We start from the raw sequence: 15,239 nt of genomic DNA, 5'->3' as shown, positions 1-15,239 counted from the left end.
TCGTCTGGTTTCTTTAATACAACTTTAAATGTTGAACATGCAGAAAAATAAAACCATGACAGTTAAAGGGCCTTTAACTTTTTTCTTTACAATAAAACTGAAGTTCTGAATAAAACTGATGAAATTTCAGCATTTATTGTTGAACATTCACAACACATAACATCTGCAAACTTTAGAGCAATAAAGTACATTTACTCAGAGCTATTCAAGCACAATTGTAAGTTTATGGTAATTTACCTCACCAGGTTTTTAAAAATTTTTTATACAGTACATTATACTTCCCTACCTTCACAAGCCTACCCTCCACAACCACAGTTTTGAAGCCTAAACGTGATCACCAACGATAAAAAGCTAATGTTAGACTACAAATGACCTACACCATCACATGATTTAACGTCAACATAACAACAAAGATTTAAAAGTGTGTTTGGTGTGATGACATGCTGCTGTCTCATTTATTTTGGTCAGAGATCCACAGAAATCCAAAATCTACGTCCCAGGTTTCCTGCTAATCAGCAGCGATTGGGTGCAGCTGAGATGTTCTCCTCGGCTGCTGCAATCAGCCGACTGGGAGGTTATAAAGGGAGGTTTTTCCTGCCTAGTTGGTTGTTTGTCTCCAGAGAGTCAACACCTTCAGTTGGCTTACTGTGTGTTTTGTTTTGAGTGTGTGTTTGAAGTGTGTCATCTTTTGGCTTTTTATTTTGCTTCCCCCTTTTCAGTGACTCCCACTTTACTTTCATTTTTGGATCGATTCTTTCGTTTGTCTATCATTTTGACAGAATAAGTGCGTGGCTGTGGGGAGGGTTTATTCCCACGCCACCTTTTAGAAACCAAAGGGCCCAATATTGCTTTCACCCTCTTGTACATGTGCAGTGTTTGTTTGTTTAAGTTTGCCAAACCCATGACCTTATTTAAGGCATCTCACCAAAAACATGTTCAAAACAACCCTTTGACTTCAAGTCGAGGGAACCTGAGGTGCTTAAACGCAAACTCAAAGGACCTCAGAGAGACAGAAAACAATTATTACAACACCACACTAAATTACTACAAAGAGACACAAAACCATCACAAGGAGACACGAAAATGATCCGATAAAAATGAACTGTAAAGAGACATAAATGACTACAAAATACTCAACTACCACGAATAGACTCAAAACCACAAAAAGATGCCAAATAAGACAGAAAAGGATTATAAAGAGGCACAAAAAAAAATCACTGTGGATACAAAACGTCCAAAAGATTAAAAAACACACACATTATGACTATAAAGACACAAAATATCACAAAAAGAAATGAACTGCAAAGATATCCAAATGAATACAAAATACACAAAACAACCACAAAGAGACTCAAAACAAACCAAACAAGACAAAAGGACAAAGAAGACTACAAAGAGACACAAAAAGATGCAAATAAACTGCAAAGAGACACAATCACTACAAAAAGATAAAAATACACAGAAGGACTATTAGGAAAGGACTATTTAAAAAGTGAAACCCAACAGAAAACTCTTTCCAAAGCTGGTTTCCTATGAAATAAGAAATCTAAACTGAAAACAAGTCTGTATTTCATTTGTCACTGAAAATTAAATGAAGACTCTTCTTCTGAGATATTGCTGCCTTGGTTCACGTGTCCAGTCAGCTTATATTGTGTGAAAATAATGTTCAGAAACAAAAACTGTGAATCAGACTGAATCACTGCTGGTCAAATCCTCTGAAACATGAAATTCTCACATTGCATCAATCACAGGCAGTGACAGTGCAGTTTTGTGGATGTAAATGACCTTTACGCAGCCTTGTTTCACACAGAGTCCTCATTCAGACTTAAAAAAATAAATAGATAATAAGTGTCTGTTTCAAGGACGCACACAGATGGCCATGACATCAGCGATTCTCAATGATAGGCCTGTGCGTGCAGAACAATGTCTGTTTGAGCGGCCTCTCCTCTGGTTTAATCTTGGCAGCCGGCGACATTACGTAACAAGGACCTTCTTAATCAATGACCTACTATTACAGGGCATCTAATCAGCAGCCGCAGCTTATCTAAACATACAGTATCTTGTCATCAATGGAGAAAGAGCGCCGCAGCACTTTGGACATCATGCAATCCCCTTTCGCCCCGCAGATACGGGACGTTAAATCCAGGCAAATGTATTTATGAAGCACTTTTAACAGCGCAATCAAAGAGTAAATTCACAGCAGGAGGGAGGAGCGCTGTTTTCGTAGCACAGATCGATAAAAAAATCCTTATCATTATCAGCATGAATCCTCTCTTTACACACTGGAAAGAGCTGCAGGGAGATGTTTGCTGGCCAAGGACAAACCAGATCAGAGCAGCAGGATGAGACCTTCGCTAAGCTTCTGTGGCTGATTCTGGCTCTGCAGGAAACAAAGACAACAGACGATCAAAAATTAATAAATTAATTAAAAATGCCAACTCAGCTTTGTGGATTGATTACTGAACAAACCGACATAGGCCCAGGGGCCCGAAGTGTCAGGGGCCCCCCTGGTCTTCAGGTGCAAATTGCAAAAGTCACATGTCAAATTAACACATACGGACCAGGAAGAGACCCACAAAAAAAACACAAAAAGATGCATAACAACAACAAAGAGATGCAAAACAACTAAAGAAGACAAAATGACAAAGAAACACAAAAAGATCACAGAGATACAATGAACTACAAAAATGGTTAAATCTGCCACAAAGAGATGCAAAAACACCAAAAGAGATATGAAATTACCACTTAGGAGGCACACACACAAAGATCACAGAGCAACAAAATCAACTGGAAATACACTCAGATGACTACAAAATACACAAAACAACCAAAGAAGACAACAAGGGACAGCAAAGAGACACAAAATGACTACAAAAACAATCACAGATATACAAATGAACTGCAAAGTCACAAATCACGACAAAAAGATACAACACAAAACGAAAAGAAACAAAATAATCTCAATAAGACATTTAATGGTATCAGAGACCAAATAACTACAAAAAGACACAAAGACACCACAAGGAGACAAAAAGATACAAAGAAGCTTCAAAGAGAGACAATTACTACAAAAATGGATAAAAACCCACAAAGACACAAAACAATAAAAAAGACCAAAACAAACTTTATAAGACACATAATTAAATAAAGAAGTGCGTTGTTATGTGCATTGCCTCTCCAGTGTTCACTTATGTGGGATTAAGATCACAAACCAAAAGATTTTTGACATTGGGGTATTGATTATGAGCCTCAGAGGACAGAAAAGAAAAAATATCCCTCTAAATTATCTGGAAGCATGAAAATTTGGGCATTGAAGGTTTATTTTCTCCATATGCCAAATATGGTAAAAAATTATATCATATACTGTATATTATATATATTAATGGTAGAAAATAGTCAAAATGACAAATTCCAAGTCAAAAGCCCAAAATGACACCCAGAAAGTTTTTCTGCTCTGATGGCTGTGGGATCAAAAATGTCAGTTTGAATGGGTTTCAATGGAGCATTTTTTCACCTGAACAGTCTGAATGTAACTATTTAGTTTCCACAGTGTATTTTAGACTTATTGTAGGAGCTGAGCTGCAAACTCACTGATTACACTCAAATACACAGTATTGCCAAAATGTACGCCATATGCATGAACACAGCCAAAATGATCAAAAGAATTAAAAGATTTTAAAATGCACCAGTGTCTTTCCGTCACCACTGACCCATCAAAGTGAGCAGCAGTGGAGGAAACGCCGGGTCAACGGGCGAGAGGCTGCTGCAGCTCGCTGCGGTTTATTGCGGGTAATAAGTCTGCAGGGAGGTTTTAAAACTGCACACGCTGCAGGCAGCGTCACTGCAGGAGGAACCTGTCGAGGTAAAAACTGCTTCTCTATATCTCCATGAATTTACAAAATTCTGCATCGTTTCACTGATTTATTTTTCCTTCAGTGAATGAAACTGATAAACCAAATCAACAATAAATGTTTCTAAAATATTTAAATCTGAAATCATTTAAAACCTTTTTTTCTTTTTTTTTTTTTTTTTTTTTTTTGAAAAAAACAAATCCAGTAATAATTTCTTAATGAAATGCTACATAAAGGGGCATCCAATTTATAATACAGCTGCCTGAATTATACATCTGTACAATACACAGCTGTATATGAGGACATTTACTCTTTGCACGATCTGTATAACAGTATTTATAAATTGAAAATAATCTAAAAAACATGTTTTTCTTTCACAAATTTCCCTTATTTTGGGGGCAATTTGTTCCATATTCCTGGAAAAACTGAGGCCAAACTTTATGAAGAATTGGAGGATACCTCTCAGATAAAAATGCAGATTGCTGGATATGAAACTTATTTTATTTTCACCATTAAAAGGTGTTTTCCATGCTAAATAAAACCATAAACTCAAAGATTTTAAGTCCAACTTACACCCAAAATTTCCAGCAGCTTGTGTCAGTTTTACTAACATTTTTCATTTTCAAACTAAAAATAAATTAATTTTAAAAATGCTTAACGAAAGACATGCAGTTTATTTTGTTTCAGAGGAGCTAAACTTGGCTCTTGCTTTCTGTAATGTTGTTACTGGTTTATGGGGAAAAAAATGTCAGTCAGCTTCATGAAAGGACATAACCCCCTTCAGCCTTTACTGTTGATACATTTGATGAGTTTTGCTTTCTGACGCTGACGTGGTTGTTGTGTTTTGTCCCGTGTGTCCAGATGAGGCGGCGTGTCGCTGTTGTGTTGGTGATGCTGCAGCTCTGCAGCCCGGCGCTGCAGTCTGACCCGCTGCTCTACGTCTCCCAGCTGCAGGACGGGCAGCAGCAACCCAGCAGTGAGTCACATCACAATACTACACTTACTTTGGTAGAAAGTATTCAAATATATTTCACAAAAAAATATATCTTCTCATGGCAGTTAGCATTGTCCGAATTTTGTTCGTGTCTGACCAAAACGTAATACTTTGGCTCAAAATGTGCTTGATTTCATTATATGTTGCATATCTTGAATTCCCTGTTAGTTGTGTGCATCACTGAAAATTCACACTACACATCTATAAGAGGTCATTAAAGGTCCCATGTGTAGGATTTAGGGAGGTATTTTGGCAGAAATGGAATATAAAAAGTCTGTTTTCTTTATAATCAGCTGAAAATAACTACTGTCGTGTTTTTGTAACCTTAGAATGAGCCGTTTATATCTTTATATCATGAGAGAGATGTATCTATGGAGATCACTCAAGGTAAAAAACCTCCCGAACATCTGGACCTTTTAGTTATCAGAAAATAAGGATGAATACACATAATTATCAAACATAAAGTGCCAGCGTGCATAAAACAGCATTAAAATAGCATTAAAAAAAGTGCCAGTGGAGGTTCCCATGCACCCCGACAGTGGTCCCTAATGTCCAAAATCCTGGAAATGTCCTGAAAATCCAAAAATGTCTCAAAGTCCAAGAAATGTCCTTAAATCTGAAATCCGAAATCGTATAAACATCCTAGAAAAATCCTAAAGCCCTCGAAATACTCGAAATTTTAGAAATTTCCGAAAACCTTAGAAATGTCCCAAAATCCTGGCCCATGGCCTCCTGTCATTTTACAAAAATGGTCCTATATCAAAACATGTTGAGTATCTCTGCTCTAAATGTTCAGAGTCTATGAACTTTATCCGAAAATATTTTAGACCAAAATCTAGCATCAGTTTTCTTTGTTTTCCAGAACCCTGGCTTAACCCCTCGCTGCAAGATGTCGTCCCCCCTCCCGAGAAGTCACCAAACCTCCTCAAACCAGAGACACCCCAGAAACCGAGACGACTTCGCACTCCCTCCCCATGTTTGGCGAACACACCAATCTCAAGTGGATGAAGTGGAACGGCTCGCTCCCAAACGGCGCCGTCGCCATCTTCAACGGCTACACCGAACGCACCGACTACGTGTCAAAGTCAACTGCGAGGCCGGCTTCTACACTCCCAGCAAAGGGAGCTTCTGCCAGTACCCGTACGCCGACAGGGAGTAGTACGCGTCTTCAAAGTTTGAAGTGCTGGTCAACGTGGACCACTTTGAGTTCCTGCAGTGGGTTGAAGATTCGTACGGGTCCGTCCCTGGTTACGCCATCAAAACCTGCCCCAACTCCGACATCTACGTGGGCAAAAACAAGTACGGTCTTGGCAAAGTGGTGACCCGACACGAGGCCTTCTTCCTGCCCTGGGAGGGTGATGAGTACTGGTACAAGGACTACCAGGTCCTCGCCATCAACCGAGACAGCTACAGCCAGCACATCTCGCACGTGGAGTACCTCATTGACGAGATGGAGCTGTTCCAACATCCTCCGGAGGCGCTGCAGCTCGCCAAAGTCACCAACCTGGAGTGCAAGAGCGTGGCGAAGACGGTGAGACTGGAGAAGACGAGTACAGTGGAGAAGACCTGGGACATCGAGAAGAGAGACCCGCAACGGCTCCATCTGCTCAACCATGAAGGCCAAAGTGCCCGTCCTCAGCCCCGGGGACCGTGGACTTCACCAAGGAGCAGACGGTGACCTTCTCCGAGGGAACCAGCATGACGGAGTCCATCAGCCACGCCGTCTCCGTGGAGCTGCTGGTCCCTCCCAACCACTCCTGCGCCGTGAGGATGGACGGCAGGAAGATGACGGCCGACATCCCCTTCACCGGCAGGCTGTCCAGGACCAATCACAACGGAGACACCCACTGGACATACATCACCGGCATCTACGATGGCGTGACCGTCGGCGAGATCAACGCCATCGTGGAGAGATGTCAGCCGGTGACTGACGCTGTTCCCTGCTCCCCGGCTCAACACTGAGGATCAGACGTGTGGACTTACAGTTCGAAATGAAAACTTAAAATGTTACCGAATAAAAATAAAACAATTGAAAATTTCTTTTTTTTTTTGTCTTCCTTTAACCCTTTGAAACATGAAATAGTAGCTTGAATTTTTTCAAAAACATGAGGTTAAAGCAATGAGGAACGAAAGGGGGAACGGCAGAAAAATTAGCAAGAAATTAATGAATAGTAGAAAATTACCTGAAAAATAGCAAACTAGAAAAGAAAAGAGAAAAAGAAAAGGGGAAAAAGAAAATGAAAAAAAAGCAAGGAAAAGACCTGGAAAATGCTGAAAATAATAATTTTGAAATATCATTTTTAATAAGTAATTAGGATCATATTAAATATAGTTTATCCCTTGCTCTTTTTCTTTTTCCCTTGAGATTTTCCCCTGGATTTTTAAAATCATTTTCCAAACCCATTTATTGTCTTGCAATTTGTGGAACATTTACTACCAAATAGCTTTTTGCCTTTATTGAAGAAAAGAAATCGCAGGGCTCAAAGGTTGTGAAAGGCATATCTTTTTTATAAAATTAAACTTGTTTTGCAAGAAAACAATAAATAAATAAATAAATAAAAGGCACACATTCGATGTAAAAAAGGGACAAAAATAATAATAAACGAATAACCATACAAACATGCAACGCCAGGGTTAATAACAAAGCTTGACACAAATCCAAACTAAAAATAGTGCAATAAAATGACAAATAAATGGTAATAAAATTATATATAAATTAAATTAAATTAATACATTCAATGTGGAGTACAGATTTGATTTATTTAAGAATGTATGTAGCTTTTCTGAGTAATAACGTGCATTTCCCATCAGCTTGCAGGGTGGCGCTGCAGCCTCGCAGAGGAGAAACGGCTGGTTGCTGCTGTTGTCTTTGTTTCACTCGCTGACTGCTGTGATGTCAGAACATGTCGACCAGCGACTGTAACTTCACATGAGATCTGAAAACATTTATAAATCTGCATTAATTCTTCCATTAGCTGTAATGTGTTAACTCCACCGGCGTTTTTAACGTGTTTTGCTGTTGTTCTGTTGGTGTTGCGCTCTCCCGAGTAAGCCAACAAGGTATAGTAAGCTGATAATACTCATATTACACATTTATATATTTGTAATATAAATTCGATGAGAAAGGCTTTAGTCTGAGGAGTTTTATTGTATCACCTTGGTAATAAGTTAAAGTTTAATTCGCATAATTACTGCTAAAAATATATATATTTTTATGTGTGTGCCAAACCTTATTGAGAAATCAGCCAAATGACACAGTGAACGTACAGGGTATTCTTATAGAAAATGTTGCGTCATCAGGATAAAATGTCGTGAAAATGTCTGAAATTTGACTTATTTACAGTGCAGACAGTAATTATTTATGAGCCGATTATAAGAAGTGACCGTTTTGAGTAGATTTTGTCGTTTTCTGTCGCTCTTTTTAAAGAAGCTGGTGAACTTTGTCACAATGCAACGTCTTTTGACGAGAGTCATAAACAGAGTTTTGCTGAGTGGGCCTTTCACACCAGCGATGGGCTCTGAAGCAGAGATACACACACAGGGCCGACGAAGGCTGGTAAGTGTTTCACCAAACATCATGAACATTGTGTCCACTACACTGTAGCTGCACGAATAGCTGCTCAGCTTTGACTAACATTGGTTTACTCAAACGATAATCGCCGATCAATCTGATAGGACTGGTAAATCTAACCAAACACCTTATAAAAATCTGCCAATAAATGCGATTTAGCTGATATAACAACGTGTCCACCCCATAATATATGTTTGAATACATTTTCTGTATCCATCTAAACCATTTAGTAATTCGGGATGAGTTTTATCCAAATTAAGTGCTGCATTATGTGCTGCATGTGAGTGAAATGTTGATCCGTACTGCTTCAGCCGTGTGGTTAGTAAGAGGCAAGGTTACCTTGGTGTGTAGTTTAGTGACATTTTACCTAATTTCTTCTAAAAAAGGGTTTGATATAGTCCAAAAAATAAACAAGTGAATAATACCAATTGAAATTATTTGAAAAACTTTATTTAACTCTTTGAAAACCAAATGGGCTTGATTTCTTTAAAAAAAAAAAAACATGGGAAGGAGAGGCAATGAGCTACGAAAGAATAAATGACCCCAATAAATGGCAAGAAATTTGAAAAAAAAAACGTGTTTTAAAAATTGTCATATATTTTTGTAACACATTATTTTTTCCTAGTAGTTGTTTTTTTTTTTTTTTTTTTTTTTTAATTATTTTCAATTTGTGAAACATTTTTTACCATGTTACTAATTGCAGTTCAATCACTAATCAATCAGAAATCAAGAAGTTAAACAGAAAAAAAAAAATTCTTCACTGACCTGGCCAAGACGGGGAACATAAGTTACATACAAACAATATAACTACAAAATCTATGCAGCTCCAGAACAAGCTATATAAAACAAAGAAGAAATTAAAGTATAGAAAATTAAATTACAAGAAAGAGACTAAAAGTATGTTAATAAGCTATATGCTATACGTGACCCATAAAAAAAGGAATAATAATAATAATAATTAATTTGCATTGCGGCACCAGATGGATAATCATGCAGCATATGTGTTTTCTATTAATCAATATTTTTCATTTTAATGCACTTTGACATTTGACCTCCGCTGAAATAAATAAAAGCTCGTGTGTGCTCTGTGTGTGTGTGTGTGTGTGTGTGTGTGTGTGTGTGTGTGTAGAGGCAGAGCACAATGTTTGCAGTGTGTCTGCAGCCATAGACTCTAACACAATGCAGTCAACAGTGTTTCTGTGTACAGAGCTGCCAGCGGATCAGTACCATCAGTGCGAGGCTGCGGCCGTATATATCTGTGTGTTTATGTCGGCCTCCTCAGCTGGTTTAAGGAGGATTGAAGAAATAGCGTTGAAGCAATAATCTTTGTGTCATTGTCCTTTAGTGTATTTGAATGTGGCTCAATCATGTGATTAAACTTCATTTAACAGCTAGCTGTGTGGCACAGACGAGGCTTTGGATGCACACACACACACTACTTGTTAGCTGAATACATTTATTTATTTATTTATTTTTTGTATTTTCATGGCTTTTGTTGACAGTAAGAAAAATGTAAAGGCACTTAGTTTATATTGCAACATCATTTTGCTTTACAGGCATTTAAAAGAAGCAAAAATGTAAAAAAAAAAAAAAAAAAAAAAAACACGTTAAAAGAGTGTGGTTAATGAAAAGATTAAAGAAAATGAAAAACAAAATTAAAACAGTGAAATTGGGGGAGCTAAATATGTAATAAATAAAAACAATCTTGAAAAATACTATTAATGTTGCAAAATTGTGTATTTATTTGTGCACGTGTGTGTGTGTGTGTGTGTGTGTGTGTGTGTGTGTGTGTGTGTGTGTGTGTGTGTGTGTGTGTGTGTGTGTGTGTCAGGTGGTGGGGCTGGGTAACCCGGGGATGGAGGGTTCCAGACACTGCGTCGGCATGGCGGTGCTTGGTGCACTCGCCGCCCGGCTCGGCGTGGCTGACCGTTGGCGAGGCGACAAGCACGTGTCCGGTGAGGTCATCGTGTCAGAGGTGCAGGACGCGCATGTGGTGCTGCTCCGTCCCAGGCTGCTGATGAACGTCTGCGGGGTGTCGGCCAAAGCAGGTGAGGTCACCGCCTCTCTGCGCGTCAACACTGTGAGGCAATATTTGAGAAGTTTTTGTGTTTATGAATTTTTCTTTATGAACTGAGGTGAGCAGGAACAAACTCAGCTTTTCATTTTTAGTAATTTTTTTTTCTTTTTTTTATTTATTTATTTATTTTATTATTTTATTAATTAATTCTTTTTTTCTTTTTTTTTTTTTTAGAAATTTAAAAACACAAGAACTCAAAGGAGTGTCATGACATAAAATCGCAGAGGGTCACATTTAAAAGCTTAACTAAAAAAACTAATTTCCAAAGTGGTCTTTGGAAATAAACAACAAACAATAAATATAAGAGGCTTTACGCTGTCAGGAAAAAAAATCACGGAATTTGCAAATAGACATTTCCAGGCCTGGAAAAGTTTTGGAAAACTGTATATTGTATGAAACTAAGAATGAAATGTATCAATAATAAGCGTAATTCCCGCACAGTAATTTTTTTGATATTTACAATAGTTGAGGGATGAGAGAGGGAGAAGCATCGTCTCTCTTTTATTTAATTTTTAGTATCATTGTATTAAATGATGTTATTTCTCGTGGTTGCGCTGCTGCGTGTTTGCTGTCGTGTTGCTGTGTGTCAGAACCCTGCAGAGTGAGAGTCCCTTTTTCGGGACAATAAATGAAATGAATCTGAATCTAAAGTTTGTGTCCTCCTGTAGCAAGTAAATACGGCATCAAGCCTGAAGACATCCTGCTGGTCCACGATGACCTGGACAAACCGTTCGGGAGAATCGCCCTCAAACACGGAGGAAGTGCCAGGTCGGTTGTGGCTTGAAACAGCAGTTTAAAGTTATCTGGAAAAAGGCCTCGAGAGAATTCCTTTAAATATCTCCCAGAAGACCTGAAGGTAGTTTCTGCAAATTTGTCCTCTGTGACTCAACGATGAGGTGATTAGATTTTGGTGGACAAATGCAAGTTCACTCTGACCTTGCGTCCCTCTCACTCTCATGAATGTGATATCTCAATCCCTCAAATTAGGGAACTGTGGGAGACTTAATTTAATATGTTATGAAAAAAGTGTCAAATTAAGTTTGACCTGACGTTCTTGTTGTTCACAGAGGTCATAATGGAGTCCGCTCCTGTTTCGACTGTCTTCACACTGACGTAAGTGACACAGTAGGACTAACAACCCTGCAACTTTTTTTTTTTTAATTTATTAAAAGAATATATTAAAAGAAAGAAAACGCCTCCCAATAAAAAGAAATAAAAAGACTTTTTTAAACAAGTTTGTTTAAGAAAGCGTACCATCCAAACCCAAAAATTAAAGGAAAAAAATGGCTAGAAAAAAGTGGCCAAATGTTTTCTCTAAAATCTGCAAAAAAAAAAAAAAATATATATATATATATCGCCAAAAGTTTTTAAAACATGCCTTTCAAACCCACAGCAGGTTTCCCTAAAAAATCAGAAGTAAAATCAAACATAAGTCCCTCCCCAGTGCTAAAAACATATTATATATAATCATATAAATGCATCTATGAATACAGTTCTAATCTTGTTCTGAAGTCATTCTCTTTTTTAAATAATAATATTAAAAACTGTTATTTGGTTATGAAAAAGAACTGATGAGTATTTCTGGTTGTTTCTGAGGATGTATGGTCCTTAAAGTTGGCCTCAAAGTCGTGGAAATGTGTGTTAATGTGTGTGAACGCCGAGCAGAGAGACGGTAGATCACGTGACTCTCTCTGAGTGTGTGTGTGTGTGTGTGTGTGTGTGTGTAAGCTGTCTCATGTCCCGTTGTCTCTCCTGCAGGTGATGCGCAGACTTCGGGTCGGGATCGGCCGGCCGACAGACAGAGCCCAGGTGGTGGGTTACGTCCTGGACCGGTTCACCTCGGAGGAGAAGAAGGTCCTGGACTCTGTTCTGGTCCGGAGTGTGGACCTCTTCTCTCTCCGAGCTCTCTCAGCAAGACTCCCAACAGGACTCCTCGTCACCAGCAGGGGGCAGACAAGCACAGCAGACGGAGGCGGAGCGCTCCGCTCCTCCTGCTGACAGCTCTGCTCCTCCTCAGACCTGAAACTCAGAGACCCAAAAACCTTCACTCAGACTGTTTATTCTCTATGACAGTGACTCAGAATGACTCCGTTCCCATTATAACTCCACAAAAAACGGCAGAAAAGTTGAAAAGAAACACTGAGTTAAACTCCTCTAAAAGCAGAGCTGCAGCTGATTCTGTGTTTGTTACTTCGACTGAGGAGCTCATCATGAATGACACTGACACCTGAAAAACCTGTGATCAGATTTCAGTAAAATGTGGTGCAACATTCGTCCAAACGCAGAACAAGTGATGTGTTTTTTGGTGTGGAGCCTAGAATCTATTAACCCTCTGAAATCTGTATAAATATTCTTGTGCTGCATCCAGATGCCTTTCACAAGCATTTAAGACCTTCAGGCAAATGATTATGATTTCTTTTGAAAAGATGCAGAAAAAAATGCGATGAGCAACTTGGCAAGAAGTGTCCTGCAAATTGCAAAAAAACAAAAAGTAAAAGGTGACAAGAAAAATAACTTGAGACAGAAAAAATTAACTCTATAATATATAAAATATATATTTCTTCACTATTTATTTGAGTTTTTTCTGGTCATTTCTTGATGTTTTATATTTTTATTTACTTTTTTGTCGCTTATTTTCAGGAAATTTTCTTGTGTTTTTTTTTGCCAATTTCATGCTATTTTTTGGTTCATTTCTTTTAAAGTTGCTTAATGCCTTTTTTTCTCAGGTTTCAAAAGATTAAGGATATTAAACATCACAATATATGACAGTTTTGATAAGGTTTGTGATTTTCTGATACATTAATCCCATGGTTGTATGTCACTGCATGTATTTTGAAGCACTTGAGGAGGCAGATTTAAAATGTAGATACATTTATTTTGATTAAAAGAACAAATCAAGCTGCCTGTGCAGCCTTGTGGAGGGTTTTTTTTCCAAATACAAAATGATTTACGATAAATGATCAGTTATCTATAAAACTTAAAATTGAAAATAAAATAAGTACGGTTAAAATATAGAGGTATGCATGCATTTCTACATTTGTAGCAGATCGCAACCAGCTCAAATTGCTCCCAGTTAAAATTCCTTCAGTTTTTATTGTTCAGGAAGTTTTTACTGGGAGCTGAATTAGCCACATAGTCTCTTTCTCTCCAATAAAAAACAGACTGGTTAATTAAAACCAGTTAATACACTGAACCAGTTAATACATCTCAAATCAGTGTTTCTCCAACGCTGTTTGGCATGTTGAAGAGTGTGTGCTGGCTTTTTGATGCAATGGGATATATACAATTGGTCAAATTACTCTGCAGCAGACACGGGTTTTTGTCACCTCTGGTTCTGTTTGGTATTGATGGGAACACAACACCCAGCTGAAAGAGCTGATTTTAGCTTCTTAACTGGGGAGATTCAATGACGCGCCAACACTAATTACCGCCCATCTCCTCCTAAGCAGCAACTCATAAAAATGTTTTCCAAGTTAGTCTACACTGAATTAAAAAGAAAGACTGAATCAGTCAGAGATGTGTAATGAGGAGAAAACACTGTAACGCTTTCACAGACCTCTGTTCCTGCTGCTGTGTTTACCTGTTCTCCAGCCTGTCCGTGACATCACACAGACACACCAACAAAACACACACACACACACACACACACAAGAGAGGCAGACACTTGTGTACTGCAGCGGTGTGTTCACTGGCAGCAGGAATGCAGTCTATCATCTGTACTCAGCAGGCTAACCCGTGTCTGAAACCGTGTGCTTTATTTTGGATAGGAATGAGATCTGGGATCTTTTGTCTTGTTTGACTGTAGTGTTTTTCTTTCTTTTTTTGTTTGTTTTTGATGCTATATTTTAGTTGTTACGGCTCCCTCCCAAAAGCTTGAGGTGGCTTAATTGAGGTGTCCCGTTCACATGTTTCTTTTCTCGTATTGTGGTTGTATTTTATTCTGCATCACTATTTCTTTGGCATGTGAATAAATGATGATGATTTGGTGCCGACATAAAAGAAAATGACCAAAACAACAGCGTCTGGTCTCATTTGTGTATCTGTGTGTTGGCATTTTGAGTAAATGGACTCCCGAGCGATGCTTTTGTAACAAGTCGAGAGTCAAGAACTGAAAAAAAAAAAGAAAGTCTTTTCTTGAGGCTCGATTTCTCCTCTTTTGTACGTCAAAGTGACAGCGAGCCTCCTCATGCCGCCGTCACCACAACATACGGTTCTCCTCACATCCTGCTCTCTTCCATCTTGTCCTGCCCGATGTGGCTCTTTTGGCTAAAAACATATTGATTTCCCCTTTCCGATTGTCACACTAATTACGCTCTTCATCAATTAGGCGTCTTTAATGAGTTGCATCCAGTCAAGAGGCGCAGTGCGTTCTCACACTGCGGAGAATGCCGCGGGAGGGAGGGGGTTCGGCGGGGGGAGGGGGCGGACAAAAAAAGCCAGAAAAGAGCATATAAAACAGCGGAAAGAGGCCGACGAGCTGCTGAATGAGGGAAATCAATACAAAGGAGGCCAGTAGATTGCGATGGAGGGCTGAAGAAGAAAGGCAGGCGAGAAACAAAAGGGGCCAAACATTGTTTAGGGCCGGTTTGTTTGAGGCCTTCTGTCCTGCTGTAGCTCAGAGTCACAATAGCTGCGGGGACACACTTGTGGACATGAGGAGGAGGAGGGGGCTCAAAGGAAACTTCTTCACTCCACACACACACACACACAGACACTGAACACCCCTCACCCTCCGAAAAGCCCTCG

The 15,239-nt window shown here is 38.9% G+C and overlaps 1 protein-coding gene and 1 pseudogene across 1 annotated transcript; both read left to right on the top strand.

Moving 5' to 3' along the window:
* The first annotated feature begins 3,680 nt into the window (after window positions 1-3,680).
* Window positions 3,681-6,807, top strand: LOC121944724 (annotated as a pseudogene).
* Window positions 6,808-8,206: 1,399 nt separating this feature from the next.
* Window positions 8,207-12,816, top strand: LOC121944655 (probable peptidyl-tRNA hydrolase). The gene is given in 6 exon segments (XM_042488519.1): window positions 8,207-8,401; window positions 10,248-10,464; window positions 11,162-11,261; window positions 11,561-11,606; window positions 12,252-12,386; window positions 12,388-12,816. Coding segments are annotated over 6 exon segments (822 nt in total). The 3' UTR covers window positions 12,517-12,816.
* Window positions 12,817-15,239: the final 2,423 nt, after the last annotated feature.

The sequence above is a fragment of the Plectropomus leopardus genome, chromosome 6 (genome assembly GCF_008729295.1).
Source record: "Plectropomus leopardus isolate mb chromosome 6, YSFRI_Pleo_2.0, whole genome shotgun sequence".
NCBI classification, from domain to species: Eukaryota; Metazoa; Chordata; class Actinopteri; order Perciformes; family Serranidae; genus Plectropomus; species Plectropomus leopardus.
This window is presented reverse-complemented; position numbering and strand designations above follow the sequence as displayed.